Genomic DNA, 20,323 nt, shown 5'->3' on the forward strand with positions numbered 1-20,323 from the left:
AGGTTGCTTTACAGGCCTTGGTGTGTAAGGCTGTATGAAATTTCTTTACATATCATCTTCACTCAGCGCACCGGATACGTAGTATTTCCGGACCTAATTTGAAGAACATCATGTCAACATTTCATTGCAAGTTTGAGAAAAGTAATTTTACAATACCATGTTGACTATGTTTCACTATAACCTAATTTATACATTTATTTAGGGCCTAATGAATCATGATTATGAGGACTAAAACATTTACACGTTCCATGACAATTATGTTTTCTAGATGTACTTATTGTTATCTTTGAAGAGCATTGGTAAAGATTTCGTTTCTTTAACAAGGGATAACGTTTATCGATCATTTGAATGGAGTTTAGAAGGGCTATGGCATCAGCGGTAGCGGTTAAAACTATTTGTTGGTTAAATAATGAGATGGTGCAAAAAATATCTACCGGCACACTTTTATGGCAAGGAAATGAAAACGTTTTCACAAAATATATTCTACCTACATGTCATATGCTTTTTCTTGGCTCAATGTCGTCATAACTTTTTAATATAGGTAACCATATCCACCTCTTTTAAGTAGATAGTGGACGACCCCTTCTCCATACAAAGGTAAAAACAAGGCAAATGTAAAGGTTGAAAAGGTAAAAGGTAGTCCTTACTTTCAATATTTTTACACAATTTACCATAGCTAAAATAATAATTCAGCCCATATACGTCCCACTGCTGGGCACAGGCCTCCTTTCATGCGCAAGAGGGTTTGGGCTATAGTCCACACGCTGCCTTCTCTTGTTTTCCTTCACCGAAAAGCTAGTGGGAAATACTAAATGATACTACGTACATAGGTTTCGAAAAACTCATTGGTATGAGCCAGGATTTGAACCCGCGACCTCCGGATTGAAAATCTGACGTCAGATTTACTTAGTCACCACCGCTGTACCATAGCCCATAAATACATACCTTACATATATAGATTTCATAAACTAAATGTTGCCCCATATGTTTCGTGTTTAATTTCGCCATGCCATGGCTATGCCCCTTCGTTATATTTTTTAGGTTTGTTTAAAAATTATTAATAGACTAAGGATCTTTTAAAAGAATGCATTGATTTTGTTTTTCACTATTCTAATAATAATAATATTAAATGAATAAAGAGAATAATAATAAAAAAAACCGGTCAAGTGCGAGTTCGTTTTACTCGCGCACCGAGGGTTCCGTACAAACTTTGAATTATCTCTTGTAACTATAAAGGCGAAAGGCTTTTGATCAGATGTACCTATACTAAGCATAATTTTGTGCAGTGCCATCTATCGGCAAATTGTCTAACTAATTTGCGTGTGGTACCTAATAGCTAATGCACGTATGTTGGTTTTTCGTGGATAATTCTCTATCATGTGAACCGATTTCAAAAATTGTTATTTTATATGAAAAAAGGTGTCTTTAATATAATCTCATAGCAATTTCCAGCGTTTTTAATTACACTTATAGTTGGTTAAATTGCAAACTGAATTCGGAAATGTTTTTTGTTAATTAAAAAGAAAGTTACCAAGATAGAGGTCTGATTATATTTTTCCTGTAAAATTTATAGTAATGTTAAAATTATGTAAAAATTTCATAATTTTTCATCGGTAAACTTCGGAGATAGGGGGGGAGGTATTTTTTTTTCACATTTTCTTCCATAATTTTTTTTTTTTCACCACAAAAAAATAATAAAATATTGTTTTGGAATGGTCAATTTGAGCTCTTTCAAATGATATCCCACTTGACCTAGTCAGTAGACTTTGAAATTTTGTCCCCTCTTCATATTTGGCATTTCCCATAGTTATTAAAAATAGAATAACAAAATAATACTTTCAATGTGTCTGGGTTAGCGTTGTTCATAACTATTCCAAATTTCAAATCGATAGCTTAAGTGGTTCTCGAGATATTTAGCGTTGTGACAGACGGAAGGAAGGGTTCCTAGTTGTACCTTTTTGGTACGGAACCCTAAAAACGAACAAATTAGTTTTTTTACATTTCTTTTTATAGGTATAGTTAATAAACATCTAATTTTATAAACATTTTCGATATAATGTCAATATCCAGAAAAACGACTAAAATTAGTAGTTTATGTCTTAACTTCTTTAACCCACAAAAAAAAGTAACAACATAAGGCGCTTCAACTTTTAGTTTGTACCACGCACTGATTTTATGCACTAATAAAAGCCATAACAGTCACCAATTTATCTATTCTCACCTTAGTGTTCTCGTAACGTCTGGTGTGCAACATGCATCTCAAAGAGCACACGGTAAACGGTGACGGAAGGGGAGATGGTGGTTATCATCTTGGACACTTCTTCATGGACTACATGACCAAGTTTCCTGAAGATTGTGTGTGGCAGGTCAGTTTTAAGTTGAGAAAAAAATATCTTACAGGTGGCATCAATTGACAGAAAGTGAGCATTGAGATTGTAGAGAATGACTCACGTGAAACCGGAACGGGGCGTCCGACACTCCGTTCTTTAATGACGGATGATCGGTGATCACGTGATGCTTTATAAATATAGGCTCCCTCATGCTTGTAATGTACATGATACTTAATTACTAATAGCCCCGTTTAGCCTATTAAAGTCAAATAACATTGGACTCTACTCATAGTGTTGTGTTCCTGCTGGTGAGTAAGATTGCCAAAGCTCAACGAGGTGCGGTGTTAGGGTCGGCAACGCACATGAAGCTCCTTCGGAGTTGCAGGTGTCCATAGGCTACGGAGACTGCTTGCCATCAGGCGGGCCGTATGCTAGTTTGGCACCGACGTAGTATTAAAAAAAAATGATAATGATTCTATAATAGCTGCTTATTTATTGATTACTATTTATAGTCCCAAACTCAACTACCCGCTAAGAAAATCATAGTACGCAACTTCTTTACCAACTTCCTTTATATAGTAGATTAAATAGTAGACTTACAATGTGTGACAAAATTAAATGTAGTGGGGATCCGTTAGGCAGTGTCTTACGTGAGCGATGACTCGCGAATGCGACGCGGCGCCATGATGCAAAAAATCTTCTCTATTTAGTAAAAATATGTAATGTACATGATACATGTAATAGCCGCCGTTTTGTCTATTCTAATAGAATGGTAATTACGGAACCCTACACTGAGCATTTTTTTTTATTAAAACTTTTCTAATCTAAACACCTTAGATCGATGCAGCAACAGGCGAATCCGAGACGAAGTCGTCAGTAAAAGCCCGTTCCATACGGCTCGCTATAAGTCTCCGGAACGCGGGGCTGCGGCCAGGCGACGTGGCCGCGGTCTCCGGACGAAACCACCTGGACGTTCACATTCCTTTCTACGCAGCGTATATGAACGGGTTGCCATTGGCTGGAATAGATCCTATTTATAAATATGGTAAGCTACTACTAAACGATTATTTATTTACCTATTCATGATTATTTACAGAATTACCTACAGGAAAAAAAATCGCTATTAGAATGAGAATGATGAACACATGTCGTACTTAAATTATTAAATATCATTTTATCAGAATTACAGCAAGGATTGCAAATACAAAAGCATGAAGCATGAAGGTACCTATGTACCTACTTTCATTACGGTGAAGTTAATGTTATTATATAAAATAAAATACAAATGCAATACAGTCATGTGTCGACACGAAATGTTTAACGAAAATCTCATTGATGCTGATACCATGCTGATGCCTATATCATCGATTTAAAATTTTGGTATTTAAAATCGATGACCTAAACTCCTATAGTTCATTGTTTTAGCATTAGAAAAAAGGTGTACTATTTTGACGTGTCTTTTTATTGAAAATTTGTGATAAACGCTTAAAAAAATCGTTTATATTACTTATGAAAGCAAAAGAATGTAAATAATCGTATATGATTTATAATTGTTATATATTTGCTGTGACTTATTTTTCACGAGTGTTTTCTTTAATAAAAACGTCAAGATCGCTTACCTTTCTAATGCTAAAAAAATGTGCTAACCTGTGGTACCAACGGTACCTAACCTACTCGTATTTTCGGATTTCAATCTCATTGCGGTATAATTCACAAAGGGCTACTAATTTTTTTGCAAGTTTAAGCATATTTAATTAAAGGTTTAAATTCTAATTTCGTTTTTATTTTACAGATGAAATTAAATTTCATTTCGAGACGACCAAACCGAAAATAGTGTTCTGTGAGTTGGATAACTTCGGCGACATGAAAAGAGCCGTGGCAGACCTCGAGCTGGATACTAAGTTAGTGACATTTGGGGACGGGGACCATTCGTTAGCAAAGTTCTTAAAAATGTACGATGATCACACGCCGGAACACGCATTCAAGTAAGATACATTAAATTACAATAATAAAATAAATTTGCTTAAATATATAACAAAAGTGGCATATCATACATGGAAAACAACGAGAAAGATTTTAGTCCGAGCACCAACCCAGCTACCGTGTAATCCTCGGTTGGTTTTAATTATACGTTTGAAAGGATCACTTCCTCGTAACAACCCATCCTAACCTTGTCGGCAGTGACCCTCATATATAATAATGACATCATATATAAAAGTCAAGAGTGAGAATATAAGTAAAGTTACAATATTTTTTTTTTACAGTTTTTAAGAGTGGTAATAGTTATCGCCGGCGGAAAGTCTGGCAGTGTTGATTGTCAATTTTTAACAATGTTTTCTAAAATATACATAAAACTCAGCCATGAGAATATTGAAAAAAGTTAGTAATATTTTTACCAACCTTTAGCACCTTGTAATGCAGACAATAAAAGTACATACTAACACTATATTATCCCATACATTTTATTCATGAGAAAATAAGTAAGGTCTGGCGGCTCTGGGATCTTGGACTATAAGCAGGAGGCTCCGGGTTCAAATCCTGGCAAGGGCTTTTATTTGATTTTTTTTTGACGACCGGCTTGGCCTAGTGGGTAGTGACCCTGCCTACGAAGCTGATGGTCCCGGGTTCAAATCCTGGTAAGGGCATTTATTCGTGTGTTGAGCATGGATATTTGTTCCTGAGTCATGGATGTTTTCTATGTATTTAAGTATTTATAAATATTTATATATTATATATATCATTGTCTAAGTACCCTCAACACAAGCCTTATTGAGCTTACCGTGGGACTTAGTCAATTTGTGTAATAATGTCCTATAATATTTATTTATTTATTTATTTATTTATTTATTTATTTATTTATTTATTTGTATGTTCATCACAGATATTTGTTCCTGAGTTATGGATGTATTTAAGTATTTATCCATATCTGTCATATACGAGTATGATAATATTTTCGTCTAGTACCCACAACACAAACTTTATTGAGCTCGATTTGTGTAAGATTGTCCAATAATATTTTATGTTTTGTCTTAGAGTGGCGAGCTTCGATACAAACAAGGTGTTTGCGTGGCTCGTGAGCACGAGTGGCACCACGGGGCTGCCCAAGGTCGCAGCGTTCCAGCACCCCACCATAATCAAGATACTTCAACTGTACGTGCTACTCAAAGAAAAGTGAGTCGCTAAGTGTATCAATGCTCGTATTCATAGTCACACTAATAGACGTTGTGCTCTAGGAGTTCATGAAGGAATATGTACCTTATTTTATAGCTATAACTCTCTCCTCTAGTAATAGTGTATCTCATTAAACTAGGCATATACTTATAGGTACACTACTTAGCAGTAGATACGTATTATTGTGTACTTTTTCATCGTAAGAATGTATCTACCTAGTTAGGTGTGTCTGATTATTTACCAAGCTATTAATTTGACTTGACCGTTATTCGAAGCTTATTAATTGAGAGAGGCACGTCGTTTCCCGCCATTGTATTGCTATCTCTTTTCAACGTATGGCTATATTTCGCTCTTTTCCCCCACCATTAGTGGACCACCACCTGGCAGTGGGGATGAGGTTTACTTAAATGAAATCCCAGAATGGCTCGTCATTGGCGTCTCGTTTCCCGCCGCGATAGGTCGTGCTAACAAAAAGTACGACTTTGGTTAAATTAGTTATTTAAAATTATAGCTCCAAGTACAAGCATAATATCTAATTTTAAAAGTTTATAGTTACGTGCTCATTACCTGCAAGTATCTAGTAAAAGGTTACCTATTTGTGACAACTTATTCACGTAAGTAATCTTCGAGTAGCTGTTACTTTGTTTCTACTCCATTGCACAAAGAGTTTCGAATCTACCCTTCAAATTTGTGGAAAAATTATAATTATTTAAACGGTTTTTACCGTTCGATTCTTATTGTTGTTTGTATTGTAGATTATGGATGATGTAGAAGGAAAACCTGAGGACAAACTGGATGTCTCGAAAACAAAACATAAGCGTGTATCGAGTGAGTCAAGCAGTAGTGATAGTGACTGCTCCAGTTCCTCAGACTCTTCCAGGTCGGATTCGAAACGCAAGTGCCGTTATCGCAGCAAGAAAAGGGGGGGCCGAAAAAAGTCCCGTCGCAGGCTCCATACATTAACTAAACAAGTAAACGAGCTGCGAGCACTTGTTAATCCTGATAATTATTACACTCGTGATGATGATTGTGATGCATATTCCGTAGTTTCGGACAATGTCAGTCGAGAACTTTATACCGAAGCGGAACCTCAGCCGGGCCCATCCAAACCTTTTGTTTTGGGCCTCGGTACCAAATTAAAGGAACCAACAATTCTTGAAGCTACAGAACAGCAAATTAAACTTTTGTGCGAGGTGCAACGCTTCGATAGTAAGGGCTGGAATGACATTCGCTATTCCGAAACTCAGAAAATCTATAGTAGGTCTCCAGGTTACACTGATTTGGAGGTTAATGAAGAGGTTAAACAGTACGACACTTATCCTCATTTGGTGCATTCTGACAAAGCGTATGGCGCCCTTACGTTTTGTTTGATAAAACAACAAGAAGCCCTGCACGCTGCAGTGGCAGAAATACTTGATTATACTAAGTCAGGTGGAGAGTTTTCGTACGAAAGCTTCCGCGATAAGGTAAGTAGCGTCCTTTTGGGCGGCGACCTTTTCAAAGTATCCGAAGACATGTTACAACTGGTTTGTGGACACAGAGCCGAGGTGATAAACATGAGACGAAATGGAATCACGAAGCATATCAAGGAACCTTTGCTTAAGGCGGCGATACGCAAGATACCGCCATCCAGTTCGTCGCTTTTCAACACCGAAGCATTTACCGCTAAGATTGAGCACCATGGTGGAGTTCGTAAGTGTTTCTGGCCGCTCAAAAAGACCACTGTTTCGCAAACAGATGAGTTTAAGGCCACTACAGGCGCTCCCTCGCAGGGAGCAGTGCCTCATAAAGTGCCCTCGCAGGGCTACTGCAATCATCCACATGCAAGCAATTCTTGTAATGCTCATGTTTGCCAAGAAAATGCTGCCGCGCAGCCATATCTTCCCCAGCGGGGTAATTACAATCATAACTATCCTTCGCAAGGATGTAACAGTGCATTTAAGAATGGGTCAAGCGGTTCCTTTCGGGGACGTCGGTCGAGACAATACCAGCAAAGGCCCCAACATCAGCCCAAAATCGCTCGAAAACGAGGAGCTTCCCCCACGGGGTACAGATACAATAAGAAAGGTAAATATTGACACGAGGTTCAGGGCAGGTCGGCTGGCACAGTTTTACAACATATGGGAGAACATGAACGCACCGGACCACGTGTTACGGATGTTAAAGGGGTATCGCATACCCTTCTTTCAGAAGCCACCTCTGGTTTATCCAAACTGTTGCGGCAACAACCTCAAATGCCCGCAGTCAGCCGAGATGACGCAGATCATCAATCAAATGAAGGAACAGGGTGTGCTAGAAGTTGTGGATCCGTCTCCCAGTTTCATATCAACGATGTTTATAGTGCCCAAAAGCGACGGCTCGCCCCGGCCTATTTTCAATTTGAAGGCTTTAAACCGGTATGTAATGGCCGAAAATTTTGGATTGATAAACGTGCACCGCGTGCCAAATTTCATTCAGCCGGAGGACTGGTTATGCAAGGTAGACTTGTCCCAGGCGTACTTCCATCTGCCGATAAGCCCACCACACAGGCGATTTCTACGCCTTATCTACGGCCAAGAGCTCATGCAGATGACCTGCTTACCGTTCGGGCTCAGCACTGCGCCAAAAACCTTTGCGACCTTCACCAATTGGGTAGCGCAGGTTCTAAGGGACATGAATATAAGGATAATAGTATACCTCGACGATTTCCTTATTGCTCACCAAGACAAGAATACACTGGCCAGGCATGTCAAGGTGGTCGTAAAGAAATTAGAAACACTAGGGTGGTTGATCAATTATCAAAAATCTCAATTGACTCCCCAAAAAGCACTGGTATACTTAGGCGTCTGGTGGGATGCCTGGGGAAACCAGAAACGACTTCCAGAGGAAAAGATCGCTATTTTGATAGGCAAAATTCAACTGATGCTTTCCGCTGCGAAAACCAGCCGGAAAAATTTAGAGAGGTTAGTGGGACTTCTAAACTTCGCAAGTTTTACGGTTCAAAAGGGGAGGTTGAACTACCGAGCCCTACTAAACCTTCTCAACTCTATGCCACGATTTTCAAGCCGGACTTATACCATTCCCGACAGGGTAAAGGAGGACTTGATGTGGTGGTTGCATCATTGTCATATGCCTTCGCCAATCCATCTGCCCCCACCATCGCACTTCTTAACAACAGATGCGTCAGACCTGGCCTGGGGTGCCCAATTAGACGATCTAGCTCTGACTGGATTTTGGACAAAATCGGAGCAAATGCTACATTGCAATCAGAAAGAGATGCTTGCTGTTCAAAGGGTATTAGAAGGTCACTGTCAGTACCTGAGCAACTCTACAGTACTTGTCCAATGCGACAACAAAACTGTGCTAGCTTACTTACGCAATCAGGGCGGAACAAAATCGAATCCACTCCTGGAATTAACATTTCAGATATTTTGCATCCTAGAGCAATATCGCATCCATCTGAACTTAGTTCACATTCCGGGAAAATACAACAGCCATGCAGATCACCTGTCGCGGCTTCGCCAGGCCCCGGAGTGGCATCTGCTTCCGGGGGCCTTAGAGAAAGTTTTTTCAAAATGGGGTGTTCCCCAAATCGATCTGTTTGCGTCTCACAGGGCGCATGTAGTGACAAACTACGTCTCACTGGACCAAAACGATCCGAAGGCATTATTTCACGACGCTTTTTCACACGTATGGAATTACAACCTGGCCTGGGTGTTTCCACCTCCTTACCTGGTGCCGAAAGTACTAGCCCATCTCAACCAAGCAACGGGCACGTATCTGCTAGTAGTACCACGATGGGATCGCGTTTATTGGAGAGCGGACATCAGGTCACGCGCTCTAGCAGCTCCATTCACTCTGCGGTCCCTGGAAAGGTTCCTGATCGACATCACGACGGGATTGGCACCACCGAAAGTTCAGGACATGGTCCTAGAAGTGTGGAAGTGTGGGGGTGGTCAGCGAACTTAACTGACTGGAATTCTGATCAATTAAAATTGCTCGAACAATCTTGGCGTACGTCTACCAGAAAAACTTACGACATAGCGTGGAAGAAGTGGGTGGTCTGGGCTACTAGTCATAAGGTAGACTATAAGAAGCCATCAGGTTCAGACGTAGCTAAATATTTGTCAGACCTTCATTTGATACATAAACTTTCGTACAGAACTATATTGCTTTACAAGTCAGTATAGTGTCAACATTATGTAATACTGAGGATTCTGGCCTATTAAGTTCACACATTCTTGTTAAACATGTCCTTAAATCAATTGCTTTACAGAAACCTATTGGCCAAAAACCACCTATTTGGAATATTAAAATTCTTCTCGATCATCTGAATAAATGTAAAGTTAATTTAGAAAGCCCTTTAATAGAAAGTTAATCTAGGCACACTGCTATGTTACTGCTTCTTTGTTCCGGCAGACGAATTCATGATTTGACATTGTTGAAAATTGATTGTCAACACTTTGTGCAATCTGATGATGCTATTGTTTTTTGGCCGACATTTGGGTCTAAGACGGATTGCGCTGATTATAGGCAATCGGGATGGAAATTGTTGCAGAACCCTGACGGTCAAAACTTGAATCCTGTGTTTTGGGTGAAGCATACTATTTCCTTATTGAAATGTAGGCGTGAGTTAGCCAACATATATGATTTATTTGTTACTCTAAGAGGTGATGTTAAAGGTGCTTCCCGAACGATCATTTCGGGATGGATAAAAAGCTTGTTTAAGGAAGCAGGCATTACTGCATCCCCGGGCAGCATTCGCTCTGCTGTGGCATCAAAACATTGGGTGGACAATTTCCCTGTAGACGACATTCTAGCGCGTGGTAATTGGCGCTCGGAAAATACTTTCAGTCGATATTATAGGCGTGAAGTGATGCCTGTATCCTCTACTGTTGATTCTGTATCACACTTGTTTGAACCAATTAAGTAGAAAACTAAACTAATCTTATAATAAAACTGTGATGATAAAAATTTGTCTGTTATAATATATATAATGTTCTTGAAATAAATGTTTAATTGCTGAATCTAAGGTATTAATACATTTCTGTCCTGTCAAATTTATCATCACGTTGTAAGGTCACATTGGCGTCTTCTTTTCCACCACCACCAGGCGATAACAAACAGGTCTCAATTAATAAGCTTCGAATAACGGTCAAGTCAAATTAATAGACGCGTTTTACCTACCAATAAAACGCATATTAATTTACTTACCTTATTCGAAGCTTATGAGTAAACTCTGCCTGGTGGCATTCAAATAATTTCGAGCCAATGACGAGCCATTCTGGGATTTCATTTAAGTAAACCTCATCCCCACTGCCAGGTGGTGGTCCACTAATGGTGGGGGAAAAGAGCGAAATATAGCCATACGTTGAAAAGAGATAGCAATACAATGGCGGGAAACGACGTGCCTCTCTCAATTAATAAGCTTCGAATAAGGTAAGTAAATTAATATGCGTTTTATTGGTAGGTAAAACGCGTCTAATTTGAAGAATTTCAATATTAGGGAGTGTTACTTCATATGAATCTATTCTCTTAATTTCTACTTAGTAAAACCGGGAAAACATCTTTGGCACCCTTTAGGCATGTAAAAAAATTATTCACTCACGCGGCAGAAGCTTTGAATTGTACTAATATCTCCGATTCTTCCCAAAGTCTTCGGGCCAAATTAACATCTTGCGCTTGTTTGCTGGGTAACACTTCAGCACAGTCTTCGAAATATCGTCCACTAGTTGTTGCTAACTCCGGCGTCACGGCAAGGTGGATCGTTGTCTGCGCTCCTTCCCACGGACTCTTCCAAAAGGCCTTTAGGTAAAATAGGAAGCTTGATGCCAGCCAGTTATCACTTCCAAACCCTGTTGCCACAATTCCAGGATGTAGGCAGTTAACTGTGACACCCGTTCCTTTTAACCGCCGTTCTAATTCTACTGTCGTTAATATGTTGCACAGCTTTGAAATGCAGTAGACTTTCAGTTCGTTGTAAGTGTTTTTGGTTTCCTTTTCTCCATTAAGATTATCGAAGTCGATAACACCTCCCACATGCGCGAGGGAAGAAACGTTTATAATGCGACTGGGAGCTGAACTTTTTAATAGCGGAAGCAGTAAATTGGTCAGTAGAAAAGGTCCAAAGTAATTGTTCTGCATTTGAAGCAACAAGCCGTCTTCAGTGTATTGGAAATAGGCTGCGTAGCAGCCTGCATTATTTATGAGAACGTCGAGGCGTTTTTCGGTTTTGATGATGGCGTCTGCGAAGTGTCTGACCGAGTGTAAGGACGCGAGGTCGAGGTGTCGGTAGTGTACGTCGGGGTTGGCAGTAGCAGCCACAATCCGGTCCCTGGCGGTAACGCCGCGCGCCTCGTTCCTGCAGGCCAGAATGACCCTCGCCCCTCTCCCCGCCAAATCCTTTGCAGTCTCGTATCCGATGCCAGCATTACCTCCGGTCACAATAATCGTTTTTCCAACCAAATGTCTGCTATTCTTACATATTCCGCAAGATAATTTACAGTACACCCATGTAACAAATATAAGCAATATCGTTATTAAAAACATTATATTGTATTTTGAGAACTGCTTAGCAACACTAATGTGTGGCGCAACTGAACCGGAATTAATGACCCGTTGTGCCACTTCCCCCTCCTAACGTCTTTACTATCTATTTCTATTACGAAGTGGCCGAAACAGGATTTTCGTTTTATGAGAAAACTAATTAAGTACGGTGTGTGGCCTCTATTTTTAATCGACTTCTACAAGGGCTGTTTGTTATTATTATTCTCTTTATTCATTTAATATCTTAGGTTAGGATTTTTTATAATATGGATATAAAAGTAAAATATAAAAACACTTATTATTATTATTATTAATTATTTTTATTAATACAATAATTAAAAACTTATAACTAAAATAGTTCCCTGCAAAACTGTATATACAGTTTGACTGCAGGTATGAGTCTCTTTAACATTACATACAATGTTTGGCAAACAAAAATTAAATAATACTAAAACTTATTTAAATTTCAAAAGAAACTAGTTTATGGATATTTATATCTGCGGTATGGACTGATCGTGTGGGGAAACGGGTTTGATGTTCAAAGGGCTTTCATCTGCCAAAAAAAATGTATTCGTGCCATACGTGGAGTGTGCCCAATGACTTCTTGTAAACCTCTTTTCTCGGAATTAAATATTCTCCCTCTACCCTGTCTCTATGTGTTTGAAGTCTCTAAATTTGTAAAACTAAATATGAACTTGTTTAAGACAGCAAAGGAGGTGTTTCCTAGAAACACTAGGAATACAAACAGGCTTGTTGTACCTAAACAGCAAAAAACTGCTGCTTTTAAGAAAAACTGTTACTCAATGAGTGTCGCCATATACAATAAGCTACCAGACTATATAAAAGATCTGCCATATACTAAATTTAAAACAGCGCTTTTTAAATGGGTACTGGAAAAAAAATCTACTCTTTTAATTAATTTATTGCGGATGGTAATGTATAAAATCCATATTAGTAAAATTTAAATTATTTATACTCTATACCATGACATTACATACTTAATTATTTTATTATCTATTGCTGGCACTACTGCAAAATTGACTTATTGTTTATTCTATTTTAGTTTAATTTAAGTTAATGTAGTTTAGTAATTAAGTTAATTTAAGGTAGTCTCATGTAGTACAAATTTTATGTATTATAAGGACCCATTTGCATGCTGACAAAAACGGCTAAAAAGGCTAGGACATGTAACTTTTGTAACACCTTTTTATGTGCAAATAAATGATTATGATTATGAGTATATCTATGAGCAATGAAAACGAAAGTCCATTTGTATGAGAAGGTGAAATTCGGCCGAGCTTTCCGGGAACTCCTATGGTATCAGAGAATGGCAGATACTTAACGCATAGTTTGATACACAAATTTTGATTCACTGAACCCATGCCTTGTCTAAAAAGTAGGTATTTCTTCTAGGGAAGTTCAACCAGCTCTAAACTTGTCGAGCGTGCAGTGGATATCCTCATACCTGGCATCTCTGGCCATGATCACCGCCAACCACATCAAGGTGCAATCCTCGGCGCCCCATACCATCGAGGACGCTATTGATATCATTAACAAATATCGGGTAAGTAAAGAGTTAAAAGGCGCGTCCACGTCATTAAGCTATAAACTACCGCGCCGGACACATTTGACCGGTTTTGGGTATGGAAATTACGTTCGCGGCGTTTAAAGTGTTAATAGAAAAACAAAAAACTAATTATACTAATTTATAAAATAATAAAAAATAACAACTGCCATAATGTGTCGTTTTGAATTGAAAATTAATTTATTGTTGATATGAAGTTATTGCTAACAGCATTTAGTAGAAAATATGCTTTAAGATGCAAAATTATTCACACCTTTTTGGCTGCGACGCTGCCACTATGTGACTTGTTTTCAGACATGCCTACTAACGGACATTATAGTTTTAAATCCGCAATTTTTATCTGTAAACAATTAAAAACTTTACTTATTCGTAATGTTTTTTTTTTCACCAATATCTAAAAAGAAATCGTCGTCGTGTGTGTGTGTCGTGGTCGTATGCAGAAAACGCAAAAATTTTTTTTTTCGGGATAGGATTTTTTTAGGCCTAGTTTGACTAAAACTCATATTTATTATTTGGTCCTTATGACCTCAGGAACGCGTGGTTAAAATCTGTCGGGTTGTACCAGCCCACGGTATTTATATTATTATACATATTTTATTAATACATATACTTATCATGGTCGCGCGTAGGTAATAAACGTGTTCAAACCTATTCCTATACCGGCTGGGAAAATGGGCATAAAACTCCGTTTCGTATGTTACTTCCGACTGCTTACCATCAGGCGCGCCGTATGCTTGTTTGCCACCAACGTGGTATAAAACAAAACAGTATGTAAAACTAAACTACGTTCCTAATTTTTCAGCCGGCCATAAGCACCGGCAGCCCGCTGTTATTCACAGGCATCGCCCGGCACCCGAAACCCTGTGACATGACTTGCTTCAACACCATTGTCGTCACTGGCTCCTCTATCAACACAGAGATATTGCAACTACTCAGGGTAAGTCATCTCTTGATCTTGATACTTATTTATTTACTAACAGCAACATATTTACATTCAATAATAACAGTAACAAAACCCATGAAAAATACAATATGTTTGTACACGTATAGTGGAGCCATTAACCACGTATAGTACGATGAATTTTATCGACAAATCATCCCTCATACCTATGTTTTTTCTCAACCATTTTAAAAATACAACCCCTCGAAGTTTTATGCTGCAAAATACGACTGCACTCGGTTAATGTACCATTATCTCTCCATTTACCTATCGCATTCGATAAATTTCAAGCATGAATGTCACAGATAATTTTCCACAATTACTAAAAATTTACTTTTTTTACATTTTTATCATTTGTTTCGAAAACGAGGTCATTGACCTTTACTTTTTTATTGTAAATTGATAGTACAGGATATCAGCTAAAAGTTGACATCAAAACGATAGCTCTAGTTAAAACATTACACAAGTTACACGAGTCCAAACAAGACTTACTGCAATGAGCGTCAACTTACTTGTAAAGCATAATTGCCCGGCGCCAGAATTATCATTTAGAACTAAAGCAACTTAGTTCGACGCACATTACCGAAAGGTCTTGTTTGGACCTGGACTCGTGTAACTTGTGAAATGTTTTAACTAGGGCTATCATTATAATGTCAACTTGTAGCTGATATCCTGTGCTATTATTTAACATTTAAAAAGTACAGGTCAAAGACCTTGTTTCGAAAAAAAAAGATAAAATGCAAAAAAAGGAATTTTTGAAGACAATTTTTCGATTAATTGTGATTAATTCTCGAGTAATTGTGGAAAATTCTATGTGACATTTATGATTGAATGATTATTATTTTTTAAATGTGCGATAGGTAAATGGAGAGATAATGGTACATTAACCATAACCAAGTGCAGTCGTGTTTGGCAGCATAAAACTGTGAAGGGGTGTATTTTTGAAATGGTTGAGAAAAAAAAACATAAGTAAGCGCCGTGATTTGTCGATAAAATTCATCATACTATACGTGGTTAAAGGCTCCACTATACGTGCACAAGCATATTGTATTAACTAGACAAAATATAGGTAACATCAAACAAAAGCCTGTCATCGAATGACTCTCAAAACCTTAGACATTCAGGATATTTCATACATTATATGCAGACCCCGTTATCAGTGGTGAAAATTCATTGAAATAGAATCATAGGGTTGTCACACAATATTCATTTAATTCGTGTACATTTGACATACTGGTATAAATGTCGCTTAAAACAATTTAAGATGAAACGCATTATTTTTGGTTTATTATTGCACTGTCACCGAATCTGTATCTATGTCACGAAATGTAATATACAGGAAATAGGTAAGAAATGAGTTGCAAGATTTATGATTCCCAGTTTTACATATTATATTTCACTCATAGTTACATCTGTAGGATAAAAAAAAAAATTTTGTCACGAAAAAATTATCAATAACTATTGGAGAAAAAATATCGTCTATTGCACAGTTTTACTAAAATTACAAACCATTTTTTCCGCGTCGCATTCGGTTTATTTCCAGTTTTGCCATTAGCTCCATTTTAAACTGAGAGAATTCAGCACGATTATCCAGGAAGTTTATATTTTTACCGAACAAAATTAAGTAAGTATATGACATCAGACATATTTTGACAAATAAATGTCAATTTAGTACCTAAGTATTATTATAGAGTTCAACAACGAAATGAAACCTTTTTAAAGGCAATTGGCTTCACATTATAAATATATACCAACTAGCGGCCCGCCCCGGCTCCGCACGGGTATTCAACATTTATTTTTTAAATATAATATAGCCTATGTTCACGTGTAGCTTCCCAACGGTGAAAGAATTTTTCAAATCGGTCCAGTAGTTTCGGAGCCTATTCAATGCAAACAAACAAACAAACATATCTTTCCTCTTTATAATATTAGTAAGATGAATGAAATACGAGTAAGTAGGTATATTGTTTTCATCAAATATTAGGTACCTATATCAAATTATACACGTGTAAATATTAATGTTTAGTGCCAGCCATAGTATTTTCAATGTTTCTTCACCACTGATAACGGGGTCTGATTATATGTATAGTACTATAGAACAAGTGCGTCACTAGCCGATAGACTGGGGTGAGGGAGGAGGGGAAGTTCATATCGACAAAAGTCTAACGATATTTATAACCGCTAACGATAGCGATATTTAATCTCCAGGGGGAAATTTTTATTGATATTTGTATAATACCTAATAATAATTCAGCCTACATACGTCCCACAGCTGGGCACAGGCCTCCTCTTGTGTTCGAGAGGGCTTGGGCTATAGTCCCCACGCTGCGGGTTGGGACTTCAAATACACCTTTGCATTTCTTCGCGGATAAAGAAAAAAGTGATATTGTATATTGTATTGGTCTGAATTTTCTTGTCAAATAGATGGTAGATGTACCTTTTGGCGTTGAAACTCTAGATCCATGGGGTCCCAGCGCGCACAAGTTTTTTGGAGAAATCGCGAAACGTCTGGTTGACGTAACTGGTGACCGAAGAGCTGGCGGCTTCCTCGCACAACGTATCAGTATTGCGATACAACGAGGAAATGCCGCCAGCATCCTTGGTACAATGCCTCAAGGGCCTATTTTAGATATAAGCTAGTTATAGTAATCATCTGTATATATCCATTATGTATATTGTTATTGTCAATAAATAGTTCTTTAAAATGTCAATAGATGGTTTTGATTTGAAGTATTTTCTAAATTTGCACTTTTGCAGTCGAAAATGCGGCCCAAAGCAGAGATATGGAATCTGTTTGCACAAACAGAGTGTGTGGGACCAATTTTCCTGCCTTGCCCAAACGGTCCCGCTGGAAATGTGGGAAAAGAAATTAACCTAGTGCAAGTTCAGGTATATTTTATTAAAATTTATCCTACTTTATAATGTCGATATTATTGGACGATAAAAATTAATTGTATCCGGTAAACATTTTGATATTTATGATGATGATATTATCAATGACATGGTTGATAAAGTATTTTACAGTAGACCTATCTTAGTGTTTGCGATTATCTTATACCTTTACACAAGCAATTCGTGTATATATCTAGGTCTTATTTCCGGGAATACGCGCATTTTTGAGTTTTTATATGTTTTCCTAGCAAAGCTCGGTCTCCCAGATATTATTGTTTATACATCTAGTGTTAAATAGGTACCTAATTAGTAAAAATTATTGGACAATTTTACACAAGTCCCACAGTAACCTCAATAAGGTTTGTGTAGTCGGTACTAGAAGACGATAGGTATATTTATTATTTATTTATAGATATATACTGTATATAATACTTATACACGTATAAAACATTCATATCTCAGGAACAAATATCGCAATGCAATGCGGGACCTCCTGCTTCGACTAGGTGGAGGTCGTTACAGTGTAGAATTACTTATTTTAAGGCGAAAGTCGAGGACTCGCCCGAAAACACCTTTTCATACAAACGTTGTCCTGGTTTTCCTCTCTGGATACACACATCCATCTGGACATTATAGAAAATATTTTGATACAATTTATTGTATATCAACTACAGCTATGCCTCTACGTTTGATTTTTACAGGATTTAAATTATTACAGGAGTTAGAAGCATTTAAAATCTTGAATGAAATCTGTTTTTGCCCTTATATTTTATAATAATTCAAACATCGAAAAAAGTCAAATGTAGGGGCATAGCTATGGTTAGTATATATCAAATTATGTAATAATATTTTCCAAAATGTCAATATCCAGAGAGGAAAATGGGAACTACGGTTGTATGGAGAGTCGGCCGTCCTCTTTCCTCATAATATCTATCTTAATTATACCTAAGTACTTACTATTTAAAGGGCCTAATGATAAAACCGGCATTAATATATTAATTCTCAGTTGGTGGACACAAAAACTGGCGAAGTCATTACCGAGCCAAACAAGGTCGGGGAGCTTTGGTCTAAGGGCCCAAGGTTCGCTGTAAGTATTTACTCATTATTAACAAAAAAGGTTTATAAAAACAAAACAAAACTTACTTCCTAATTAAGTACAAAAACCTATAGATAAAATTTTTGTCCAGATCGCCGTCAACGGGCAAGGGGTCCAAACTGGCCGTTTTTAGTTACGAAGATAGTGGCGCCTTTATTTATTTTCTAATATTTTGTCGCACTGTAGGCGCGCCGACAAATATTTACAGAGCCGACGCGCACTTGGCCCCCATGGCCCTGAAGTTTATAAATGTTGTATATGTATACAAACTTGTAATATAATTATTTGGTAAGTATTCCACTGAGCTCGGTTCAGTGCTCTAGCACTGTTAAATTCGTTTTAAAGAGTATAAAGAAGCCAATTTAATTTCAACGTCTGTCATGTAGGAATACTACAATAATCAAGAAGCGACCGCTCGGGTGATAACGGCTGATGGCTGGTACAGGACCGGAGATCTGCTGTACAGAGACGAAGACGGTTACTACTTCTACGTGGATCGCATGTCTTGTACCTTCAAAGTTAGACGTTACTTTGTAAGTATTTTAATTATCAATTCATCAAAAATATACTTATATGAACGAAGCTCCCAGTAAATCTTCTTTTAAAGTATGGCCTCCATCAAATCTATGACGATTTTGCTAATGTTAAGTCGTTCGGTAGTTACTTTTAAGTGTGCTCTTAGAGCATGCGGTACCTAGTGTACCTACTTGCTTTTAGTAAAGAGATAGCGGGACAAATGAGCTCGATGACAAATAAGCCTACGGTCCGTCTGATCATCCATAGTGCTTGCAATTCCAGAGGTGTTACGAGCGCGTTGCGGACCTTTTAAAATGCCTGTTGCCGTTGCGACGTTGTAATATTAAAAAATACGGAACCCTAAAATACATGGTCAACACCAGTAGTACATGGTAAGGTAAGCATGCGTCTCAAATTATCGTATTCTTCAGGTGATGCCCATGGAGGTGGAAACAGTGATCAAAACCCACCCTGATGTGGTGGAGGCGTGTGTGGTCGGCGTACCGCACGCCGAGGACGGCAAGCGCGCCGTCGCCGTCGTGCAGCGCCGAGTCGGCGCCGCCGTCACCGAGCAAAACATCAAGGACCTCGTTGCCAGTTAGTAAAGTTACTCACAAGTACACTTGCAAGCATACCTTTTAACATCCCATTCTCTTCATAAGATAATCGGAAAATTCCATGGAAATTAGATACAAATGCTCGATAGGTGAAATTTATACATATTTCTATAAAATTCGCTCAAAAAATATTTTGATAAAAATCGCTCTGATGCCGGATACTTTTAAGTTGCAGTTTTTTTATAATAAAGAATTTAAGTTGGTGCAGACGGATTGACTTTAAAATTAAATACCTATATTTATTCTTCTTTTTCAGCTAATCTCTCCGTCAACAAACATCTACACGGTGGAGTTATTTTTGTGGAGAGCTTCCCTAGAACATTCTCCGGCAAAATAATCCGACCAAAAGTTGGCGACATAGTCATGCGAGTTCACAGTGAACTTAGCTGTGATGTTCCAACGCACTCAGACTCACCAAATGAAAAAGTAAATTAGAGTACGAATGCTTTAAATTAGAAAATAAAATGTACATATTTAATATCTGATTGTTAGTAAGTAAATATTTTTAATGAATAAAGACATTCTAAACGAAAATAAATCATAATATTAAAACGGAAACGCTTATCGATTTTAACTGCTTTTTTAAGTAATGTAGATGTCGGTGTGTAAGAGAACGTTTGAGAAAAAATAGTAAGTTATAAATGTAATTTA

General features: G+C 37.8%; 2 protein-coding genes across 2 annotated transcripts; one reads left to right on the forward strand and one right to left on the reverse strand.

The window, feature by feature from the left end:
* The first annotated feature begins 2,208 nt into the window (after positions 1-2,208).
* LOC133528804 (luciferin 4-monooxygenase-like) lies at positions 2,209-20,230 on the forward strand. The gene is made up of 11 exons (XM_061866272.1): positions 2,209-2,366; positions 3,168-3,375; positions 4,123-4,315; positions 5,364-5,501; positions 13,440-13,590; positions 14,414-14,548; positions 17,309-17,440; positions 18,450-18,530; positions 18,926-19,072; positions 19,487-19,652; positions 19,929-20,230. The coding sequence occupies exons 1-11, from the start codon at positions 2,253-2,255 to the stop codon at positions 20,105-20,107; spliced, it is 1,644 nt and encodes a 547-aa protein (XP_061722256.1). The 5' UTR covers positions 2,209-2,252; the 3' UTR covers positions 20,108-20,230.
* On the reverse strand, positions 10,968-12,251 carry LOC133528806 (retinol dehydrogenase 13-like). Its single transcript, XM_061866274.1, has one exon. The coding sequence runs from the start codon at positions 12,027-12,029 to the stop codon at positions 11,085-11,087; it is 945 nt and encodes a 314-aa protein (XP_061722258.1). The 5' UTR covers positions 12,030-12,251; the 3' UTR covers positions 10,968-11,084.
* Positions 20,231-20,323: the final 93 nt, after the last annotated feature.

The sequence above is a fragment of the Cydia pomonella genome, chromosome 20 (genome assembly GCF_033807575.1).
Source record: "Cydia pomonella isolate Wapato2018A chromosome 20, ilCydPomo1, whole genome shotgun sequence".
Classification (NCBI taxonomy): domain Eukaryota; kingdom Metazoa; phylum Arthropoda; class Insecta; order Lepidoptera; family Tortricidae; genus Cydia; species Cydia pomonella.

Excerpts from the sequence above, each read along its gene's own strand:
- LOC133528804 (XM_061866272.1), top strand. The coding sequence starts at position 2,253 with ATGCATCTCAAAGAGCACACGGTAAACGGTGACGGAAGGGGAGATGGT. Across the intron at positions 2,367-3,167 it reads CTGAAGATTGTGTGTGGCAG|ATCGATGCAGCAACAGGCGA; the intron begins GTCAGTTTTAAG and ends TAAACACCTTAG. Across the intron at positions 3,376-4,122 it reads AGATCCTATTTATAAATATG|ATGAAATTAAATTTCATTTC; the intron begins GTAAGCTACTAC and ends TTTATTTTACAG.
- LOC133528806 (XM_061866274.1), bottom strand. The coding sequence starts at position 12,029 with ATGTTTTTAATAACGATATTGCTTATATTTGTTACATGGGTGTACTGT.